Raw genomic sequence first — 18,958 nt, forward strand, 5'->3', positions numbered from 1 at the left:
GTTCTCAAGGTGGTCATTAAGCTTTACAGTAATTTCAGGAGCTGTACTTTTGTGATTCTTTCTAATAATTCACATAAGAGTCCAACGGTCCCTATCTGAAAGTTTTGGTTTTCTTCCGGAGTTTTGTTTTGACAAGGAGGTTTTTCCCTTTTTCTCGAAGGCTATCATTACTTTCACGACAGTACTTCTTGATACACCAAACATTTCGGCTGTTTTTATTGCGCTAGCGCCTGCCATATGAGCACCAACAATTTGACCTGTTTGAAAGTCCGATAGATCTATCATTTTAATGAATTTTAATTACCTTTTTCTGATGATATCTGAAAAGAAACAGTAATTTTAGAAAACATATTAAGCAACACTAATAATAAATAAAAAAATCATAAAAATGAACACGCTTTTGACAGTTTTATAGATATTTAAAAATTATGATGCTTTGATGCTAGGTGTTTCCATTATTTTGTCCAACACTTGTATGTACTCACATATATATAATATGTACATATGCACACATGTACTCACATACACACATACATACAATACACACATATACAGACATACAAACATACTTGCATGCATGCAAGTATACATACGTACATGATACATATATCTTAAAATACACATGCATAATACATGCATAATACATGCATAATTCATGCATGAATGCATGCATGCATGCATACATACATACATACATACATACATACATACATACATACATACATACATTTGAGGTTTTAATAAAGAAATTTCTCTTTTGCTAAATCGAAGATTGTTCTTTGAAAGAGAATAGTTTGAAAGAAAATATTCCAGAATTATTTATGAATAAGTAAAAGCAGAGTATCTTAGTTACAACATTCATTTGTAAAATACAACTATTTGCTCTGTAGTTAGTCATATTTCTTTTGAGTATAGTCCTCTTCCTGCTCTTAATCTTTGATTCAAAAATTTTCCTAATTCATTAATACTTTCTTTCTTTCTTTCTTTCCCTGCGTGTATGCATACGTATATGTATGTATTATGTATGTGTGTATGTATGTATGTATGTATGTATGTATGTATGTATGTACGTATGTATTTATGTGTGTGTATATGTATACATCCACACACGCGCACACACACACACACATATATATACACGCATATATCTAGATACATACGTACATATATATATATATACACACACATACATACATGCACATTTAGATACATACATAATACATACATACATACATACATACATACATACATACATGTGCGTTTGAGTGTATACGCATGTATGTATGTAAGTATGTATGTATTCATGCATTCATGCATGTATGCCTGACTTAATTAGATTCTCAGGTTTTTGCTTTAAAAAAAAATCGTAGTGCCATACTGAATGAAAAATCACTCTTGTCCTGGTTCATTTGCAGGTATAGGTAGTGTGTAATTAACGTACTACTGCTATTACTGCGGTATTATCGGTAGTTTGATATGATAGGCTTTAAAAATAATATTTGTTTAAATGCCATAACCCATTGCTACTCCAACTACTATTATCTGCTACCGTTGTAGTTTGAATATTAATATTATAGGCGGAGCTATGGGCCGCCATTGAAAAGCAGACGACACGATAGTCGTGCAGAGTGTAGCAAGGCGTAAGGCAGACGACATCACGAAACACTAAATCGGAAGACGAAAGGAAATTTTGATGAGAAATATTGTAAGGAATTCCTCCGTTTATCTTTTACAGTTTGGTGAGAAAAAAGCAAGCAAAAAAGGCAAGAAAAAAAAAGAGCTTTGTTTTTTTGAGTGAAAATTTAGAGCTGGGGTGAAAATTCAGTGTTTTCTCCCTTCGCTTGATTCCGTTGTAAAGGTGAAGGTCGTGTGGTGCTGAGGATGCGGGGCCTAAAGATGGCGGAATTACAGTTTGAGGCTCCTTTGGCCACATTTGAAAGTGATGAATGGAATGATTTTAACGATTTTCAAACAGTTACAGAGGTAGAAAACTCTAACAAGAACCCTAAGCCTTCGAAAGGAACAAATGAAAAAAATGACAATAACTTAGTAGCTGAGAATCACTTCGGGGAAACAGTGTCAGGATCACTCGAAGACTTGGTTAATACATTCGATGAAAAAATTACGAAATGCTTTTGTAATTTCGAAGAAAAAGTTGAAAAATTCGCCCCTGTTCAAATTCGAACACAAGAGGAAATTATGAATGATTGCCAGTAAGTCATATATATAAACATATATATTTCCTTTCCTTTTCTTTTTCAATATACAAGCTTTCGTCTAATTTCAGCATTTATTTTGGTTTGGTTTGGTCTTTTATACAAGTCGGAATAATTTTTCCCCGTTTAGTAATTTTGTCCGTTCATTTATAGATTAAATTTACTGAAAGAGAAACCAACATTTTCGTTTATTCTTTGTAATGATTGTCATCTGTTTTTTTCTTTCTATGTGTCAAATAAACCTGTTGGTCATTAAACGATGTGTTTATAAACTCGGGGACTGATTCCTCTAAAACTCTGCTGCCATAATTTAATAATAATAATGATAATAATAATAGTAGTTGTAGCAACCGTCATAGTTGTAATATTAATCTTTTCTCTTCTTGGACTGATTTATTTATTCACCATTTATACTGCTCTATTATAAACAAGTATATAAAACCTGTTTAATACTGGAATATCTGTCAGATTTGTCCCATATTAACAACACACAGGAAGAAAAAAAAGATCAGACCTAATTTGATGAATATAATTATGAAACCTCGACATCTTTAATTCTTAATTTCAATAACATTCGCACTAGACTAATGTAAATATAAATTTCTCGAGTTTTCCATTGACAGACAATTAATTTTAATTTAGAAATAATGTTTTTTCTGAAATATTTTCGGGTCATTTTCTATATAATGAAGTTTCTCACTCTGCTAAAAGCAGTAACCAAACCTCTTCAAATAACACCTGCCATCTCACTGAAATGAAGGACACATTGGAGAATATAGTCATAATTATGAAAAAAAACGAGGGGATGGTTACGGATGGAAAATCTTTGATCATGGGTCTACTCGACCATGATTCTCGTGATAAGTCTTTTGCAATGTTATGCATATTTATAGGCATCCCTCCACCTCAGACATACATACAGCGCCTATTTATCTATCTATCTATCTATCTGTTACACACATACATATATACATAGATCACCTATCTATCTATCTATCTATCTATCTATTACACACACACACACATATATATATATAGAGAGATATGATTATGTATATATCTATGTATATGATTATACACACATGCATACATATATATGCATTCATACACACGCTCTTATACATAATCGTGTAATTCATTTGCTTATATTTGGTTTGTTACTGCTCAGTTCACATTTCGATAATGTGTCAAATTCGTTTTCCATATTGATTTTTCTACAGTCTGGCAATTTTATGTTGATACTTGGGTTAATTATAAACCAAAATGTAAAATTTATTTATCACATCCTTACTCTCGGGTATATTCGATTTTTTTAATATGTACATACAAACAGAAAACTGCGTGTATTGTGTTAAAATATGTAATTATCTTACTATATTAAGATATTTTGTTCGTCTTCAGCTGTTATTATAAATATGAGAAACGTGCTAAATGATGAAGGGGGCCATTAATTTGTGTGTGTATTTCAGGGTACCTATACAGTTCGTATATCTACATCTGTGAACGAACTGATGATATTAATGTCCCTCCAACTGATGACAGTTATACATGAAGATAATTGTTAGGATAAAAATCAAAATCTTTGTGCGTTCGATCTGCTTTCCAATTTGACGTTTTGCCTTATCTTTTGATGCAGCTTTTGTGAAAATTGTGCGTGTAGTGTCTAAGACTAATGATATGGATGACATACACACACATTTTTACGAGGAACGAGATTATTGAGTTTTCAGTTTAATATATTCTGCATCAGTGACGTTTTTAGCTTCAGCTTTTTATTTATTGACCTCTTGCTTCGCACCTTCCTGTTGAACTGCTGTCATAAAAAGGCAACAAATGCCTTGATTTTTGTTCTGTCAAGTACCTCACTTTCAATTCTGCTGAGGTGTGAAATATGTAATAGGAAATGAGCACATATTTTATATGTCTTCCCATAACCAGGAAATTAGCTTAGCAAGGAATTATTCAGGCGAATGAAAATAATAATTTAGCTCGAATATCATTGTTTGGTGGTTTGATTTTTTTCATTTTCATAATGTGTGGAAAACGACAACGCAATTCCTATCCAAGGACGAAGCCAGGCTGCTTCGATCTAGGTACAACCCCTTACATAATTATCTGTTTTTATCTAAGTTCCTATGCTGTTGGGAGTCAAAAATCCTGATGTTTCCAGTAAAGCCCTTCAGTTTAGAGGGACAAGTTTAGTCCCCGATTTATGGGACATATATTAAGATATTTCATATCTGAGAACCACTCAAAATTAACTCGAGTTTCTATATGACAGACAGTATGTGGCAGATTCATTTAAGCAGGTTTTCAACTTTGTTCTGTGCTGATGATTGAAGGCATTTAGTATAAATTTCATCTTTGGATTTCGCGATGTAGATGTAATGTCAATTTTGTAGGAGAGAATGTACAGCGAGTTATTTCGAATCGGTACACGAATACCTAGGCTGGTGGCATTTTAGAATGATTTTGGAATTTGATGGTTTTAATAAGGGAGATATAAAGGCGATCGACTGAGAATTAATAATCTTTTAGACCTAATTAATACATATTTTGTGTTGCCGATTTTTTTTTTTTTTTTTTTTTTTTTTGCATAATATCATTTGTAGGAAACAAAATTCTGTTAGTACAGCACTGACTGTCCTGAACATACATTAATAGCTGTGAGTGTGATAGTTTTAGGTGAGCATAGATTATAATAAAATTGATTTTCGATACTAATTTTCAGTGTTTAGTTGTTTACTAAATTATTAACTCATAATAAATGCTAGTGTGTAATTTACAAAACAGATGTATTTTCTTTTACTCGATCTCTAGGATTACTATGACTCAATTGCAAACCATATCGTTACACCCTTACTTAACATATGATTTCCATTGTGAATGAATGTGCATTTTAAGATATTCTCATACACTTATCTGCCAAGAAAAGAAGTACGGGTGATCTCATTTGTGTTGGTATTTTAAATTTGATTAAAATGGTTTGGGATATTTATCACAATTCTAAATGTAAAGCAGAACATTTAACTTCAAATTATTATATTGCCATAAACATATTCTTTGACAGTTTATCTACAATACTGTTTTCGTTTGAATACATTGTCGAGAACACTTAGCAGATATAATAAATCATCTTAATGTTTTTCATTCATAATAATTAACAATGTATTTAGTAATAGTTTTCTTTCCTGAAAACATGTTTTATTTATCTAAAAATAACACGATTTACGAAAAAGTAAACAGCAAAATATTAATACAAAATAATTAATAAAATAATCCCATAAATTTGATTTTATGAAAAATCATATTTCACATTTATTTATTTTTTATTTGGGGTATTAAAATAAGTAGTAAAATTCAAAGTAATAGAATATTAATATTTATTGCGCATCTGAGTGGAGCGGCGCAAATGAAGCAAAACAATTACAATCTACTATTGAAACTGAGGGTCCCCACCCTTGACATATCTACTGCTCTGTGTTTTTATGAAGGCGGTATAAACGCTCATGTGGCCCAACAGCATTATAGCATTCACTCCAATTTATTTATTAAATGACAGAAAAATAAAATTACAGCTATGACATCACCGACTAAAGCTGCCCCTCCCTGTTCTATATCTATTTCAAATTGAGAATACCCATAAAGAGACAGCTCGGCCTTTCTCGCTCAGTCTATGTACTTTTCTCTTTCTATCGTTCTAAAGACCAGTAATATAGTCCTCTTCCTACATACAGTTTATTTTATTTTATTTGTTTCAAAGTGTCCTGCCTTCCTTCATGGCATACAAGCTAATTATATTTAATAATATATAATTGATTTCACGGTTACCTAGCAAAAAGGCAAGATACGGAGTCCGAGCCCCAACCATGGGCTTCTTTTTTATTTTTTTTATTTTTATCCGTTTTTATTTTAATGATTCTGGTGTCCCAGTGTCTGCCGCCAGGCTAGAACGAGATAATGTTCCTTAACTTTGTCTTGGTTGAAGTCTCTTTCTGCCACACACTTTAGCCAGCTAACTCCCTTGTTCTGGACTAAGGGTTATCAATCATTTTGTTCCTTTGTACCCTTTTGGTAGTCTGACAGATTCATGTGACTGAGAAATTTAGAGATAAAAAAACAATAGATTTTAATTAATGAGAGTTCCTTTCAATTGTTAGTGAAATATTTGGGAAATATTCTCTAAGTTTGCCTTCCAGCTTCATTGATTAATTCTGTGAATATGTCAGTTTTAGACTATGAGATGATGCTTAAATCATTTTTATTTTTTTTGCAACAAGTTCAGCTGTATAGATCTATGTGCTGTGGACACAGATATACTTCACAATGATGTTAACACTATATAGTTACTACTGAAATCTTGGGTCATTTGGTAAATCAAATTTTAGACCAATAAGCTAAAGATTCATAATAAGAATAAGGAATAATTGATGGAATATTTGATCATGTGGAAGGACTGAGAGTCATAAAAGATTTTATAGCTTAAAAATACGTATTTGATTATCATCTATGTTTTTCTTGTAATCTGAGATATAATGATTTTTAATATTGTTTAATTTAGTATTGTAATTAATGCTTTAATATTTTATGTTCATTAGAACACTGGGAAAAAGGCTTAGCGGTGTTTTATGTTAGGAGTTCAAATTCTGCTGATGTTGACTTTACCTTTCATTCCTCTCTGGGTCAATAAAATAAGTACCACTTGAACACTGAGGTTGATGAAATCAACTTAACCCATCCCCCAAATTTCTGGTCTTATACCAAAATTTGAAGCCAATATTTTATGTGTTTTTTTCCAAAATTAACCTCTTGAGTATTTTGGTTTGATAAAAAATGAAATTAATAACTATTTGATTTTCAGTATAAATATTTCAGTACATAGTTTTACTGGTCTAATTATTGCATGAGAAAGTTTCCTATGAAGCATTTCAAAATTTCAAAATTCATTGTCCTTGAGTATATTAAAATTATTATCAATTGTTTCATTTTCTAAATTGTCCATCGCAATTCTTTTGTTTTTTTTTTCTTTTCAGTATCATTTAAAAGCACTTTACAGTGTTTAAAAATTATATTGCAAATTATGTTTGTGTTATTGCTTGGATTCATTCTGAAAAGAGCATGTTCACTGCACATCTACTTACATTAGCTCCATGTATAGGCCTAATGAAGAATTTGTCTAGAAGAACAAAGTCATCAGTACTTTGGTTTCTTGAACCACAAAACTTCAACACTTTAGTTCCCTTTTACTTTGTTAATCTTTTATAATTTTCCAATGAACTATTTCAATCTTTATCTAGCACCATTAGTAGTATTCATGGCAAAGATATATTGAAAATTAAGGTTCCAAAATTTGAATGTACCATGAACAACCATTTTGTAATTTTGGACTATCTTAGATACTGTCATTTCCTAAATATGAAATGGCACATGCTTTTAATATATTACACATCTTAAAGCTACTCTTATTGGTAAATCAAGCAAGAGCTATCCACTTTATCATCATCATTTAACTCTTTAATATGCATATTATTCTGTCAAATGTAATGTTTTGAAATAATCATACATTATCTGATAGCTTTAAAATTTTGATGATGCAATTGTTTATTTTAGAATATTGTAGGAAAGGTGTGGGAAGTTAAATCTGGTTGGTTTGAACATAAAACAGAATATTTGGGCCATATATGGCCAGTTTAAATGCTAAAGGGTTAAATCTAATTCCAATCATATTGTTCATTTGTTTCTGTTCAATATAATATAAAATAATTTAAACTGGAAACTTATTGCAAAATTTAATCTTTTATGAACACTGTATTCCCATGTGTTATAAGAGGTGATTAAAAGGGTTTGAATCATCATTTACACCTGCTTTTCCATGCTTTCAATGAGTCAGGCAAATCCTTTCCAACACAGTGTCTCACCACTTGTTGCATTCCTTTATCTTCTTTGTGAGATTCAACATTCTAAACTTTGTTTTCACCATTTCTGCCCATGACTTCCTTAAACTTCCTCTTCAACAATTTTCTTCCACTTGCACCTCCTGATAAAGACCAAACTGTCATCATCTGCACACATTTTATGTCTATACCATCATAGTCATCTTGCACACTACATCTTGATTCATCTTATATCCCAATTTTTCTCTCAGTTTATCTGTGCTACATCATTCATTATACATTCAACAGAACATGCTTGTTTCATTTCTCTTTAGCTTTCACTAACACTTTCCATTCAATGCTCACATTCACTACCATGTAGCATCACATTTCAATCACTAGCAATGTGCAGCCTACCCTTAACTCCCCTTGTTTGCCAGCAGGGAAATAGTTCCATGGACTTTTTCCACTTTGTTCTAATTCTGTCTGGCTCCTATGCTTTCAGAGAACCCTCCTCCACAGCTGATTAGGTAACAGTAGCTTTCAACTACTTCTATGGAGCCTTTTATTGGTGCTCTGACTGCTGATTATTGCTGTATATCTTTATTGACTAGCAGCCTGCTTGTGATTGAACCTATAGTTTGCACCTATAGTTTGCACCAGGTACACTATATAGAGTTCTTGCCTATGCCTTTTCTATATATCAATAAAAAAAGAAGTCATTCCTTTGATGGCAGCAATCTTCTTCCCTACTTGCTAAAATTTTAGTCATCGCCAAGATTTTTCTGAGCTGTTTTGATTCAATGTTTTGTTTTCACATCTGGAATTTCTTCTTTGAGTCTTCTACAGACTTTGCTATAAAGACTGTCATCAGCATATAAAAAAGTTCTTGTGAACTACTGGTCTTGAATTTCTTTGTTATATCTTGGAGAATTATAATAGAAGAATGAAAACCTACCTGCATGCTAAATCCCTCATTCAGTTCCTTGCCAGCTCTCTTTTTGTTGATTGTGTCTCTGTACACGATTTGCACTGCTCTCACAAGCCATTTATCTATACTATTTCTCTTAAAAGCTACCAGACTACAGATCATGGTATCCTGTCAAGGTCTTCTTCAGATCAACAAATGCTTGGTAGAGAAGCTCAATCTTAAAACATTTTGCAACTGTCTTACTTGGAAAAGCACATCAGTAGTAATCTGAATATATCTCATTTAAACTGATTCTATAACCAATTGTGCTAATACTCTTGTTACTTTCACAACTTGATCTATCAGTTTGAAAATTCTGTAGTTGCTTATTTCTTGAGTGTCTCCATTATCTGTCTAGCTGCTGTTGATTATTTTGATATGCCAGTCATTGCTTATGACACTTCTCTATATTACTTATTTGAATATGCAAGCAACTATCTTGAATCCTGTTTCATCAGTTATTTTCAGCATCTCAGCAACTATACCTGATAGATCTGCTGTTTTCTCCATACTCCTATCTTTAATAGTCATTTTGTTCATACAACTGTCCACTTTAGCAGCTGGTCCATTTGTTGGTTATGCTTTTGGTGGTTTCTCTTCTTTCTACCCATTTTCCATACTCAACAGTTGCTCTTCATAACATTTCCAAACCTCTTTTTCTTCAACATCAGTGAAAGCTTGAGCACTATTACTGTCATTTCAAACACATTTCTACTGATAGGTTCCTGATTTACCCAGACTCATTGCTTTGCAATCCAGAACACCTTGTACTTCTGATCTTCTTGTCTTTGAACATTGGCAAACCTCCTGCTTTCTGGTCTTCTCCATGTTATATAAACTTAGTGCCTAGCTTCTCTTCTAGCCATGTGACACTATTCTTTGCTGCTACCTTTTTCCACTCTTTCTGGACATTTATGGTTCTATCTCCAGTACTATTCTACCACCATCACATTACTTTTCCTATGGCTGGAACATTGTTCTAACCGGACCTGATTCTGTGACTTTCAAAAGGTTGTGTTGTAGAAACTCCAAGTTATTTTCAATGTTATAGGTCTCTGTATCCTTCTGATCATACATGTCATCCAGAAAAGCAGATGTAAAAACGATGATATTGACATTGACGTCCTTTAAGGCTGTAATATATTGTAAGAAGATTAGAGGCTTGAAATTCTGAGCATTTAATTATAAATTATTTATAATTTTTAATTTATACTATGACAGTAATTACTTTTCGCAAATCTGCAAAGTTGTAATTTTACTTAAAATAACAGAGTATGTCCATGAATAGATATGATCGGCTTATTCAAATTGAAATTAAAACTTGATCATGAAAAAGTTAACTAGCTACCCAGAAGTCCAGCTACATTTATCCTATAAATAACTTAGAAAAAGAAATAGAGTACATTTTAGATTTATTGTCTATCTTATTTCAAAATTACTTTAACCTTGGCCACATTAAAATCATTCTTTAGAATTTAAAATTCTCTGTACTATAACTGAGTTTCCATATTTTTTAAAATACTAGCAATCTGTCCCTATTAAACAGTTTTGTTTTACCGGTTTAACCGGTTATATAACTTAATTTCTGTAACTGTAAATATTTACTTAATTTAACACTCAGTGATCATATTTAACTGTTACACACACACTCTCTCTCCCCTCTCCCTCTCTCTCTCCAATGATGTAGTCTCAGATTTGCTGCCACTGCACATCACCTTGGGCAAGTACTTTCTACTCTAGCCCTAGACTGACCAAATTCTTGAGTTGGTTTGGGATTTGGTAGACAGAAACTGAAAGAAGCCCATTTATATGTGTGTGTATGTGTCTGTGTTTATTTACATTCACACATCTCTGAAAATCACTGTTTGCATGGAAAAACAGAGGTAAAAATTAACAACTGAGGTATAGTTTGTGTGAAAACTTTTTGTATAATTTCTCTATGGCAAATATCAGTAACTAATTTTGAAGTATTATTTTTAACATCTGTGTTTGAAGCCATGCATGAAAATATTATATATTATTTTTCTCCCAAATTAGGCAGTAGCTTTTTAAGAGAAAAAGGACCTAGAGTTTTATAGTACCAAATTTATAGTGTCTGCTACTTAGATCTTAGATTAAGATCAAATGGCACATAATTTATGCCTGTAATTAGAACATTTGATTTATATCAGACATAAGAGAAGTGCTTAGTCATTTGCCCTAAAACTTCTAGGTTACAGATCTCTTGGAATAAAAAAAAAAGAATATATATTCATTGATCTTCAATTCTCTTGCTTTGTCTTATGTTGAAAACTGACATGCCAATTTGCAGAGAAGGCTACAGTCAATTAATTTGACCCCATTGGTGTTATTTTATCAAGTCAACTTCAACAGATTTCAACTGGAAACAAAACTAAATATTTTAAGACATTTTTGACTATCACTTCAATCACTACTGTCATTCTTCTGCTTTCGGCAACAGTTTCAGATAATATTGATCATTCTAAATCTTGCTTCTTTGCCAGTGTTTTGTGATAATGTAAACTATAGATGCACAAACAGTGTAATGGGATCAAAAGCAGGCTGACAGCAAAGATAAGCTTCATTTATTGCTGGTGTGCAGGAATTGTTAGCTGTAAGATTTATAAGTGAAATGAATTCTTTTAAATGCTTGAAAGGCTTCTTAGAAGTAATTAATAACAAAGGGTTTCTCTTTCAGACTTAAAGTGCATACTATATGGTGCTTGTGTACAAAGTGTGATATTGTATGATAGTGTGACATGGGTCTTGAATGCAGAAGATATGCAAAGGCTGCAAAGAAATGTGGTGAGAAGGCTCCAGTGCATATGATCAGGAGGCAGATGTTTGTTGTATAGAAAAGTAAATGCTAGGTACTCCAACTAGAGGGAACTTATGGAAGAAGATGACTGAGGAAGACCTGGGAGGAAGTATAAAGACTAATCTCAAAAACTGAACTTCACAAAGGATATGACAAAAGAAATGTAACACATGATGAAATGCTGTGTTGGAGAAAATCTGCCCAACCCATAGATGTATGGAAAAACAGATGTAAAAGTGATTATGTTGGTGATGTTTGAGGTTGAGTTGTAAAATATCTATATTTGGATTTTGCCTGCATATCATGTCCACATGAAGTCTATGTGCCATCAACCATCTTTGTTGTATGTTCTCACTTCCTTTCCTCTCTCTCTCTCCCTCTCTCTCTCACACATTACTTCCTGCCTTTTCTCTCATACCATTACACATCTTTATTACTGCCTGTCACTCTCTCCCTTCTGTACCATTAATTATCAGCATCCAGCTCTTTCTCACTCTCACCACCCTTACATGCTACCTTAGCAAATCTGAGTCAAACACACATTTATTGATGAGTTTAATATTTACACTTCAATCTCTCTCCTCCTTTCTAGCTGTGTCTATTCAATCACCACGAATAACCATCTTTCTCTCCCTCTCCTCTACCACCGTGTCACACCTCTCATTTTAGTTCTTTTTATTATTCTCTCTTATATCACCATTTTGCTCTGTTTCTCTTTCATTACTTCCTCTTCTTCATTCAATTCTCTTTAGTCTTGTCAGGGTGTCATGGCAAAAACAAACATTAGCACCAAAGTTTAGAACCATTTGATGCTCCTCTTGTATCACTTCAAGCATAGTAACAGTCACAGTCACATTAGAATTAGCTGCTTAATAAATGGTGGACTGAAATGTTCATAGGCTGACTGTGAAGGAGTAATGCTAGAGGTGTGCATTAATTTCAGCTCTTCTTATTAGTAGCTGCCTTCTTTCTTTCTAGGTAAACTGACATCTGACTGTTCAAAGAAGACTTCAAAAGTAACTAGTAACTACTTCTCTTGAAAATGGACAAAATTTGACATCATGTTGTACCTGCAGAAAAAGGGTTTAACCTCCAATGACATTTATGGTTGCTACATTAGGAGATGATGCTCCAGCTGTATCAATAGTGCAGACATAGGCCACTGAATTTAGAAAGGGAAGGGAGAATCTTCAAGATGACCCTAGATCTGGACATCCTGCAACTGCCACCACTGAGAAAAACACTGATTGTGTTCACCACATGGTGATGGATGACAGGCAGTTGACTATAAATCAAATAACCAATACTATTAGAATATCCCATGAGCTTAGAATGACAAGGGATTCTGCTCAATGGGTGCCATGTCTTCTGACACCTGATCAAAAGCACAGCAGGCTGATCACATCACAGGAAAATCTGACATTGTTTGAGGCAGATCCAGCTGGTTTCCTTGAATGTCTTCTAATACAGGATTAGCGTTGGGTTCGTCACTTTGAGCCAGAGAAAAGACAATCTATGCAGTGGAAACACTCCTCACCTGCTCTAAAGAAGGCCAGTCTCATTTCATCTGCAAGAAAGGTAATAGTCTCAGTTTTTTGGGATGAAAAAAGCATTGTGTGTATTGACTATCTTCAAAAGGGCCACACCATCAATTGAGAGTATGATGTCAACTTGCTGAAGCAGTTACAGAAGGTTATCAAGACCAAATACCCAAGAAAACTGATGAAAGGTGTCTTGTTTCATCAGGACAGTGCTCCAGCACACAAGTTATTGGTTTCGGTGGCTACTGTGCATGACTGTGGCATTGGACTGGTTGATCACCCTCCTTATTCTCCTGATTTGGTCCCTTCTCACTATCATCTGTTCCCCAGCATGAAAAATCACTTGGCTAGGAACCAGCGTCACAGTGGTAATGGTGTCATATCTGCTGTTGGTGACTTTTTTTGACCAACAGTACAAAAGCTTCTTCACCAATGGGATCCAAGCACTGCAATACCAATGGAAGAAGTGTGTGGACCGCAAGGAGAACTATATTGAAAAATAAACCTCATTTGATCACATTCCATGAGACTATCTTGGTTACCCCATGAACTTTTCAGCTGACCCTCTTACTGTTGTTAATATTACTACCCTAGAATTATTTGTTCTTTCTTCTGCACCTGTTTAAAATTTATAGTTACTTTGATATTTATAGAAGTTAATGGTTTCAAGTTGTTTCAGGCAATTTCTTCTAATTCCCACATTCTAAATAACCACTAGTAATTAATAGTAATAATGTAACAGCTAGTAATTCATAGAAATTAAAAATAAACCATTTTCACACTGCAATTAAAAGTGTACAGAGTCATTTGCATTGCATAATTATTAGTCGTAGATATACATTACCTGGGAAAGATTAAAAAGACTTTTAGAAATTTTTTTCATGCCGTAATTATAACCTTTTGAATGAATAACTTGATTCTATATAATTCTATTAGAACACATTTATTACATTTGAAATATTGAATTATATTATTCATGGTTCAGTTGGAAGAGAAGTAAAATCTCCAGAGTTGTTATTACTAACAGTTCTGTGATTCAAATCTTGCTTACATCAGTTCTGTTTTTTATTCCTCTAAGATGAGTAAATTAGTAAATCTCTTCAATTCCTGACCCTTTATATTCCTTCTCTTTTACCACTTCTATAATGGACTCAATTCTTCAGAACTTATTAGTTGCATGTCATCTCTACTTAATTGTCCTTGTATTCAGCTGTTTCATTTCCTCATTAAATATGACATTCTATTCTTTCCATGTAGTCCACCAACTTCAAAAACAATGAATTCCACAGTAACTTCTCCATTTATATCAAGCCTTTTAAAATATGTATTTCCTCACAATTTACAGTTAATAACATAATAAAATATAAATATGTCAGAGTTATTAATAACATAGATGAATAAACATCTATTTAAGCTTTCCAAAAGGCTATAATAATAATAATAAATTGTTGAAGGATATTAATTATATTAAAGTGACTCAAAATTATAATACATAATTGTTCATTTATTATGTGTTAAATATAGCAGATTGGATTTTAAGTCATAAATTTAAGTGTAATTAAGAACTTTGCCTTTTTATTAAGACTCTGACCTGTACCAGTTTGTTTTTGTTAACTGTTTTATGGTCAAGTTATCATGGTTTCAGAAATTTTATTCATTTTTACCTATCTCAGCTAAATTTAAATTGAAGATAATATAGGCCGAAAGAAAGAACCTAGACTTTCTTGGTAGCATTGACACTGCCCAATACAGTTGAAGGAACAGTACTGTTTGAAAGTGTCAAAATCATTTAGATTTCCAGTCAACAACTGATAAAGGAAATGTCTCTCAGTGCAACAGATGTAAAATGATAATAAAAATGTACAGATTCCATATATTGTAATTTAGCTGTTCCAATTTTTGTATTTCACTTTTAAATTTTAAATTGTCATCTGTCCTTTATTTATAATACATCATTTTTATGTTTTTATAAAGTACTTCCAGTACATATTTTTAGAATCAAGTTTAAAGGAAAATATCTGCTTAAAAAGCGAAAAACATTTTCATAGTATCATAATGGAAAAAGTTTATGAAATTTGAAAGAAATCACTTATTGGTGTCAAACGTATTAAAAACTGAGGTAAATAAAGGATTTGATATTGTTCAGTGATCCATTAGATAAAAATTCCAAAAACAGTTGATCAACTATACTTTCAATATAAACTTATAAAGCATGAAACTTCCATCTTTAAAAATAAGAAAGGGCAGCACATTGGATAATGTAGTCCTTGGTATACTATTCTTAAAGAAAAGGTGGGATTGTTGTGATTGGAGTGCTTTTGATCATAGGTTTGCTTAGTCAGGGCTAAACAACATTCTTTACAGCAGTCTGAAATAGGTGAAAACAGTAATCTTGCTAATTAGCATATGTATTTATGTTTAGTACATACTTGTGTATAATGTGTACCACTAATTTGGGGATGTGAAATTCTGCTAAAAACGTCTCTTGTGTATAATATGGTTTCAAATTTTGGCAGCAGTAATTTTAAGGGAGGGTAAGTCAATTACATCAGTCTCAATGTTCAGCTGGTACTTTTTTTTATCAAAGATAGGTGATCAGCTGTGTTCAAAGCTCCCAGCACATTCTGTAAAGTGGCCTTAAGAAGGGCATTCAGCCATAGAAACCATGCCACAACAGACAATTCCATGCCAGCATGGAAAATGAACATTAGATGATGATGAAAGGATGTCAACTTAAGCAGAGTTTGACCCAGAACATAAAGAGCCAGAAGAAATACCACTAAGCCTTTTTGTCAGACTTGCTAATGATTCTATCAGCCCACTGCTTTTTCTTGTATATGATATGGACCTTTGCATTTTATTGTTTAGAAATGACTTTTTTTTATTTTACTCGTGAACATATGGAAATACTGCCATCAACCTTCCCTAAGGAAGGATATAAAGACATAATGCAGAATGTAAACACTTTCATTTAAATACTTTCACTAAATTCTTAATATTGTGTTAGAATGATATAAATAAACACTTATGGATTGATTTTAATGAACTTTATTAAAAAATTCACCCATTGTTTCATGAGTCAGTCATCACTACTGCAATGCTAATCTGTTTTTGCACACAAACTGCATTTGCTACCAAGTAAAATGTGGAACTTTTGAGTAATATCGTATTACTTGTATCCATGGTTAGCTGTTAAGCTATCTTACAACACTAGGAGACACAAACACACACACTCACACATGCATTCATATATACATACATATGTTTGCATGTGTGTGTGTATATATATATATATATATATATATATATATATATATATATATATATCATCATCATCATCATTTAACGTCCACTCTCCATGCTGGCATGGGTTGGATGGTTTGACTGGAGCTGATAAGCCAGAGAGCTACACCAGGTTCCAATCTGATTTGGCATGGTTTCTAAGGCTGGATGTCTTTCCTAACACCATCCACTTTAGGAGTGTAATGGATGTTTTTACGTGCCACCAGCATGGGTGCCATTTGTGACACCAGCAACAGCCACAACTATGATTCACGAGTTTGTAAATGGCACCCATGAATTGTTCTGGTCATTGACAGTGCCATGTAAATGGCACCCGTGAATTATAGTCATGGTTATTGATGATGCCATATAAATGGCACCCATGAATCATTGTCATGGTCATTGATGGTGCCATGTAATCATGAATCATAGTTGTGGTCGTTGCCATTATCATGTAAAGGGTACCCATGAATCATCGTGGTCATCGCCAGTGCCATGTAAATGGCATCCATGCATTGTAGTTGTGGTCATTACTGGTACCATATATATACACACACACACACACTCAATGGGCTTCTTTCAGTTTCCATCTACCAAACCCACCTCACAAGGCTTTGATTGACTTACAGTAGTTAAGAAGCAAACTTCTAACCACGCAGTCATGCCTAAGCCTATAAACATGTGTGTGTGTGTAGTAAAAATTGAAGTGGAATATAGAAACAGTTAACAAAAAGGAACAATTAAATATGGAACTTCTTTTCTCAGCCATAGAAACCAGAATTGGTGTAGTTTTGTGCATTTAAAGTCCAAGGACTTTAAATTCCATGGTACTACCCCTTTTGATGTGTCAGTGATAGTTTATATAATTAAAGTGATGGAAGTTAGGAAGACACAGATTTGAAGGATGCCATGCAAGTGAGGTGGAAAACTATTGATAGATACATGCAATGCAGTTTCATAAGCCTCATATCAGGTCATTAAGAATGAAGTGTCCAATTTTCTTATGCATGAAGTTTAACAGTTGTTAACTCTGTTGTTTTATCCTGACAATTCTTTGTTTTACAACATTGAAGAGTTACATCATCACTTTTCAAAATGCAATTCATGGTGTCTGATTATATTGTGAGTTTGCTCTTTTAAGTCAATATTTATGAACCCATGGATAGATCAAAAATCTATGTTGTTTATGAATATGTATTCCATCATGGAACCAATGCATCCCAGACAGCTTGAAACATCAATGAGGTGTTTGGTGAAGATGCGGCGAGTGAGTACACTGTTTGTCAATGGTTTAAGAAGTTCCAGTCTGATGACTTTACTCTTGAAAATCAGCCCTGTGGTAGACCTGAGGCCAAGGTGGATAATGATGAGCTGGAAATTGTAGTGGAAGTGGATACATCTCAAACTACACGTGAGTTAACAGCAAGGTTTGATATTTCAATTCCAACTGTACTGGACCATCTGAAACAAATCAGCAAGGTAAAGAAGCTTGACAAGTTGGTACCACACGAACTGAACAAGCATCAAATGACACATCGTGTTGAAACTTCCTGTTCTTTGCTGTCACAGCATAAAAGCGAACCATTTTTGCATCGTATTGTTATATGTGATGGAAAATGGATTCTTTTCAACGATAGCAAAGCGTTCTGTACAGTGGTTGGATAGAGACGAAGTGCCAAAACACAATCCAAAAAAAAATATTCTCCAAAAACAAAAGCTAATGGTGTCACCCACTACAGCTTCATGAGACCTGGTAAGTCAATTACAGTGGATGCATACATCAACCAATTTGGATGAAATGATGAGTGAACGTTCAATTAAGCAGCTGATATTGGTCAATAGAGACAGGCCAATTCTCTTGCAAGATATATATTGCACAACCATATATTGCAAAAACCATATATTGCACAAAGAATACTACTCAAATTACAGGAACTGAACTTAGAAGTACTCTGTCATCCTCCATATTCATCAGACGTTGCACCAACAGACTATCATGTTTTCCAGGCATTCGACAACTTTTTGCAAGGGAAAAACTTCAAATCTGAAGAAGATGTCAAAACAGCCTTTCATGATTTCATCATCTCTTGTTCTCCAGAATTCTTCACTGCCGGCATAAATAAGCTACCGATAAAATGGCAAAATTGTTCTTGATAATTTAGGTGCATACTTTGATTAACTACATTGCTTTTTGTTGAGATAAAGTAAAATAAACTTTTAGTTCAAAATCAAACATTTCATTCTTAATGTCTTGATAA

General features: G+C 33.3%; 1 protein-coding gene across 2 annotated transcripts in view; it reads left to right on the forward strand.

The window, feature by feature from the left end:
- Window positions 1-1,376: 1,376 nt before the first annotated feature.
- The window catches only part of LOC106873561 (fasciculation and elongation protein zeta-2), a 73,291-nt gene continuing 55,709 nt past the window's right edge, over window positions 1,377-18,958 (forward strand). Inside the window, exon 1 of one of the 2 annotated variants that reach the window (XM_052968869.1) lies at window positions 1,377-2,213. In XM_052968869.1, coding sequence (XP_052824829.1) covers window positions 1,882-2,213 — 332 coding nt within the window. In that variant the 5' untranslated portion in view covers window positions 1,377-1,881. The remainder of the gene's footprint in view (window positions 2,214-18,958) is intronic. The other variant, XM_014920987.2, reaches the window with a different exon arrangement.

Source organism: Octopus bimaculoides, chromosome 6 (genome assembly GCF_001194135.2).
Source record: "Octopus bimaculoides isolate UCB-OBI-ISO-001 chromosome 6, ASM119413v2, whole genome shotgun sequence".
Taxonomy (NCBI): Eukaryota; Metazoa; Mollusca; class Cephalopoda; order Octopoda; family Octopodidae; genus Octopus; species Octopus bimaculoides.